At 43.9% G+C, this 6,043-nt stretch overlaps 1 protein-coding gene across 1 annotated transcript; it reads right to left on the bottom strand.

The window, feature by feature from the left end:
- Nucleotides 1-1,162: 1,162 nt before the first annotated feature.
- On the bottom strand, nt 1,163-5,597 carry LOC123120286 (cation/calcium exchanger 5). Its single transcript, XM_044540260.1, has 2 exons — nt 4,703-5,597; nt 1,163-1,965 (listed from the first exon to the last, which is right to left on the bottom strand). The coding sequence occupies exons 1-2, from the start codon at nt 5,411-5,413 to the stop codon at nt 1,201-1,203; spliced, it is 1,476 nt and encodes a 491-aa protein (XP_044396195.1). The 5' UTR covers nt 5,414-5,597; the 3' UTR covers nt 1,163-1,200.
- Nucleotides 5,598-6,043: the final 446 nt, after the last annotated feature.

Genomic DNA, 6,043 nt, shown 5'->3' with positions numbered 1-6,043 from the left:
ATGGAATCATTGGTTTTTTTTTTCTTTTGAAGTTTTAGCCTCTTGGCGGAGCACTTGGATTGCATTGAAGTGGTTGGTCTAGAGCGGGTGGTGTTTGCGGTGACGGAGGCACGTCCATTCGGGTCCGAAGCTGGTTGGCATTGTTGGGTAGTTGAAGCACACTTGGCGTGCATGCAACATTAGACGAGTCATGTTGGTCGTCCTCTCAAGATCAGAGCGGCACATTCACTCCTCAATCGTCAGATATTTCTTCTCTCTCTGGCGTCGATAAGGTCATCAAATATGCTTGTGGCGGTCTAATGCAATGGGGCTAACTGGTGCTCTTTGGTGAAGTTCAGGGGAAGTCGAAGTCGCCGGCCGTGAGCACAGCTAGTGATGTACGATGATGTTGTTTTTGTAGACAATGTACTTTTCCGTTTGTGCTGTGTTGATCGGCCTTTGGGCGTTCTTGTATTTCTTATTGTGCTTTGGTCCTAGTTTGCTAGGTGTGGTGCATTTTTTATACAGGTTTTCAGCCGGTTTCCCTCGATAAACCGAGCAACCATCGGCTTCTTCTAAATGGTATCTTGGCAGTCTCCTGCTAACTTAAAAAAAAGTAAAAAAAGGAGATCGAAAATAATCAATAGCTCGATAAAACTTGCCCACAATCATAAATTATAAATTGGAGAGGAAATCGAACTACCCATGCTCTAGATTTTCAAAGTAAAGTAGAACAGTAGATTACGAGGAATAGTTTACAAGGTTACACATTTGAGACGACAAGGACTGCCGGACTAGCGATGTGGTTGTCATTCAGGATCGATCGAGGTCACAGGTGAAGTTTGCAAGGTTTCCTACGATTTAAGTAAACAGGAGGTTGTAACTGTTTTACCTGTGTCTTGTACATGGGGAGTGAGGAAAACTAAACTGTCCTGTGTTCGATGAGATTGCCTAGTCATGACAACTCATCCAAGTGGAAGTAGACAGATGATGTCAGAGAATTGTGTTCTCTGCAATTCATAAAATATGGAATGAGAGCTTTCATTGATGTAAATACTACATGGCCTGGCACTTGATGAACAGATATTCCCTCACATATATCATGACAGTTAGAATAAGTCAAGAAGGGCTTCTTTCAAATGCAATTGCTTTGGAAAAACAGAAATGTCAAACAATTACCGTATACACAATCTATCAGCTTCTATTTATATAGAAAATATATCATCCAGAAGAGCTCCCAATGGCGATACTCACTATGGTAAACAATATGTAGAGCCCCATTAGGCAGTAGCCCCAGAATCTGGGTACCCGGAATCTGGCCCAGGTTACCACCAACAGGGTTGCCATCAAGCTCAGAAGAAGAAACACAAATGCAACAACAATTCCAACATGGAATTCAAGTACAAAGGCTTTGGGATACACTCCTGCTGTCTGCATCACTAGGGCAGTTCCTAATCCAACAAGCATGTTGAACATTGGGCCAGCAAAACAGCCAGCAATGGCGATTGTAGGTTGGCCGTTCTTGGCCAATGCCACATCAGCAACAAGATCACCAACAGAATTCCCCCATGCCAAGACTGTCATGCCAAGTATAGCTGGAGGGAGATCCATAATAACTCCAATTGCTGCCAGGCAGTTCAGGAGCTCTCCGGCCATGGTTGAGATCCAGAAGACGCTCATTACAAATGATATGAGGGTACTTGCAATGTTTTCTGTTTCTGGTGATTCTTTCTCAAAACGAAAGTGGGATAGAGCCAAACAAAAGCTAACCAGAAGCACAACAGACCAGAGGGGGAAGCGGATTTGAGGGAGAAGAAATACTATTCGGCTATCCAATGGAATGAATGAGCTAAAAGAATATAGTAGTATGAGAGGGCATAGACAGATGTTTGCACAGACGTAAAATTTGTTCCATTCAGAAGGAAGCGTTGACGGTATCGTGAGCTTCAAAAGAAATGTCACAGGCCAATCCCAAACTCTTGTTACCTGCCAGAGGTAGATAGATAGCCATCAGTATCATGAAAACCCAAGGTTAAGAGAGGAAGTTATGCTTCCATTCAAATCTCAAAGTAAACCAGAAACCGAGTGTCATTACAATGAGTACAATCTTCAAAGATGCAACAACAGGATATCGATTTCTTGTTACAAGTACAATCACGAGCTCTATTGTACATAGAAAGTCTGCAGATGATCAAACGGCAAAATATCTTCACTAAAGCAATAAACATGTTCTTATGAGTAAAACATAGCTGATGCCTGACAGTGAGTGGTTAAACACTGCCCTAAAATGAGAAGACTTGCCATAGCTTTCGTAATTACTCACACTTATTGATCACCAACAAGACATGAGTTCGCTCAGTTACTATCTCATTTAGAATGGATGAATGATATTAAATTTTGTTAAAGATCTTTATCTGCTCTAGTATCTGATTTACAGGGAACGATAAACTATAATATGTTTTCTATGTCTCCCATAGCATGGTAAAGCTTGAACATCCTGGTAGATATGGCAAGGATATAGATGATAGCGTGACCTTGCAGAATGAGTACATATAGTCACGATTCATCATAATCTTGCTATCTATTTTTCTCTCTTTCACATAAAAGGCTCAGATCTGATTATCCATCAAAACAATTGTGCAGTATTCCTCCTAATCTCGTGCTAGGCCATATTATGATTTTTTACATCTAAAGATTAGAAGTCAAATTAGCTAGAGTTTTACAACATCAGTACAAGGAAACGTCGGGTTATATTGCATTTATGTCATTGCATAGCAAAGTATGGAAGTGCATTGCACTTTGCGGTAGTTTGAACTGAAATAGTTCAAATGAAGGCTTTTCCACAATTAAGCATATAAAATGTTTAAGATATTGAAATAAGTACAAGGTTGTAAACTGTTTGGAACCGTGTGCGGCATCAAATGTTAAGAATAAGGAAATGGAAGCATACACTGAAACTTGTAGCAGTGATCGTGTTACTAAACAGTTGAGTATACATGTGCAGCTGGATTATAGAAAAGCTGCAACACGCATGCAACCTTTAGCCATTACTCTGTGAAAATGGCATCAACCGCATGTTCTTAATTATTAACGGGGATGTGATGCCTGTATGAGAAGGACTTGATAGCTTTAAGTCAAACCATTCAGGCGTCACTAGGTTTTCACCTGGTCCCTCATATTTGATCACTTTATCATCTTTCCTATGTATATAGCAGGTTTCACTGCTAAAATGTATCCTTCGGTTATATGGTGTTCTAACTTCAACTTACTTAAGACAGAAGAAGCAAGTTCTTCTGCTAGCAGCTGACCAAGCACAACAAAGCCAGTGTCAGTGTGGTATTCAATGAAGATATACAGGTATATATTCTAGCATAGGCCACAATAGCTTCTGAAACTCGTATTACTGAATAACTCAGTGGCTGCCACCTATCTGAGTGTTCTCCATCGATATTAATTTTAGACTTTGTGGTTCCGTTATCATCTTCTTTAGATATTAATCGATCATCATGGCATATGTTCACCATCCAATTAGTTCATGCTGTATGCAACCAGATCCTTTGCCCAGTTGAGCAACGACAATTTAGCCTTGCTAAAGCTATCTTAAGTTGCAAACTGATTGGTAAGAGTTAAAAGTCTTCGCTGCCTAGACTAAGAAAACCCCAGGCAATGGTCATAGAACAAATTCAGTTATCTCTCATTGCAGTGGAAAAATGAAGATTATAATTCACTAATATGCTTTAACTTTTACTGTTTGTTCACTTTCTGTATGATTTCATTGAAATAAATAAAATCTAGTCTTCTCAAACGAAAAGATACAGAAAAGACGTTAACACAATGCCCAGCTTATGCTCCAAACAAAACCCTAATCTGCCCATGCAACAGTTACCCTTCACAACTATAGATATGAATCAGAAATGTCCGAACAGCCAGGACGGATTGTTTGAATAGTTCATCCAAACAGCTGCAGCCAATATTGGCAAAGTTAACTTTGGTCATACCACAGGTGCGTGGCTAGGTAAGGTGCTTGGATTTGTACAGTTTCAGGAGTATGTATGTTCTTTATGTAATGAACCCAATATTTTGAACTTAGCAGTTACAAAATTCCTACAAACCAAAGGAGGCCTAAATAACTAAGCAGCTACAGGAAAGAGTGAAAGAAAGTGGTTATGTGATGATAATGCTTACTTTGGTAACTTCACCAACTTTGCAAATGTAATGGATTGGATATGCTAGACTTACTGCCTTTATATATTTAAAAAAATAAGTACAATGCAACATTCCAAAATACACAAGTGAATCAACTAAGCCACTGCAGGAAAGAGTGAAGAAAATGACTTGCTGACCCTATCAATATTACAAAAAACAAATAGAATGCAACATCCTAAACTACAAGTGAACTACATGCTATAATATGAATACTTTTCTGGCCAACTAGCAGATTAAATACTTTTCTAAGTGCTTAGTATTCTTTCTTCTTGAGAATCTCAGTTCAGAACAAACGCTTAAGGTAATCCATCATCAAAAGGATAAAGTCAACTCACCCCACTGACAACAGTTGCAAATAAATAAACCAAGTATTCAACAGTTTAAATGAGTATTTTCTTGTCGAAGACACTGCCACCAAAGAGACCAATTGCCTAGAATTGCTGAAATGCTGTCTCAGTCTACTCAAATTTCAGGACATATTCAATAGAACAATAAACTATTGCTTCGTTCATAGTACCTTGGTGAGCACCGTCCACAAACTAGCTTTGCGTTGCTTCTGATGCTCCACTGAGACTGGCAAGTCCATCGCCCCGCGGCTCATGCCATTCGCTGTCTCCTGCTCGGCAGAGCTGACTGCCTTTCCCGCCGCGCCCAAATCCATATAAAACACTAAGCCGACGAAGAAGACATAGAAGAGCACGAGCCCGACGGCCTGCCACAGAAATATCTCGGCGCTGAGGTAGATGTAGAAAAGCGCCGACGCGGCGAGAAGGTATAAGAAGACGTCGCGCGTGAATGAAGCCGGCGGGACAGCGAAGGGCGCGGCGATAAGGGAGACGGCGCCGACGACAAACGCGGACACGAAGGCGCCCGCGGAGAGGATGGCGGCCAGCCCGGCCCGGGGCAGCCCGCCCTCGCCGCGTAGCGCGGCAGCGGAAGCAAACGCATCTGGGGCGCCGTTTCCGAGCGCGAGGAGCGTAACGGCGGCCATGGACGGGGAGAGGCGGAGGCGGGACGCGAGGCGGGAGACGGCGGGGGAGAAGTGGGCCCCCGCGGCCACGGCGAGGAAGCGGAAGTGGAGGAGGAGGAGGAGCGCGAGGACGGGGAGGGAGAGGCGGCGGTCGGCGCGCAGGAGGCAGGAGTGGACGGCTGCGTAGTTGAGGAGTCCCGGGGCGGGGTCGGCTCTGACGGAGGCGCAGGCGGCGGCGGTGTATGGGAGGGAGGCCATGCCATGCGCTAGCTGCCGATGCGCCCGCGCGGCGGTGGTGAAGTAATGGCGGGCGCAAGGAGGGGAGGTGGGGGATTTCGGTGGAGATGGCCGACAGTGAGTGGGATCGGCACGGACGCCGACGCCCGACGCGTTGGGCGAAGCCCACCACCAGCACCAGGCAGGCGGAGTGGCCGATGCCGAACTTAGTGGTGGTGGGTCCCGTTCCGCGGAGAACGTGGAAATGCAACACGCGTAGACGAGCGGACCGGCCCACGATTTGGTTAAATGCAAGGTGGGCCGTTGTATGTTTATATGGTCCAAACTCCAAAGAATGCAATTTGTTGCCCAATTTCTATTTAGCGCTTAAGGCGCCACCTATAAATTCACTCAAAAAAAGAAAGGCGCCACCTATAAAATTGCTCTTCGGTGCTTCGATTTGTCTCTTGGCGTACGCTACCGAACTAACTGGGTTGTATCTTCAAAGCCCATTCATTTGTTCGTTGTTTCATTCCTTCATAATCTTTGGTGGTAGAGCTAAACCAGTGTGTGTTCCACTAAAAAAACTTGTATAAAGTTTTTTCCCTTAGCTTTCTAGGGTTTCCCTATCCTCGGGCGATTTTCGCCGGAGTCCACAAAATCCTCACGTCC

This window comes from Triticum aestivum, chromosome 5D (genome assembly GCF_018294505.1).
Source record: "Triticum aestivum cultivar Chinese Spring chromosome 5D, IWGSC CS RefSeq v2.1, whole genome shotgun sequence".
Taxonomy (NCBI): Eukaryota; Viridiplantae; Streptophyta; class Magnoliopsida; order Poales; family Poaceae; genus Triticum; species Triticum aestivum.
Note: the sequence above shows the minus strand (reverse complement) of the source record. Positions and strands in the feature narration are given on the sequence as shown.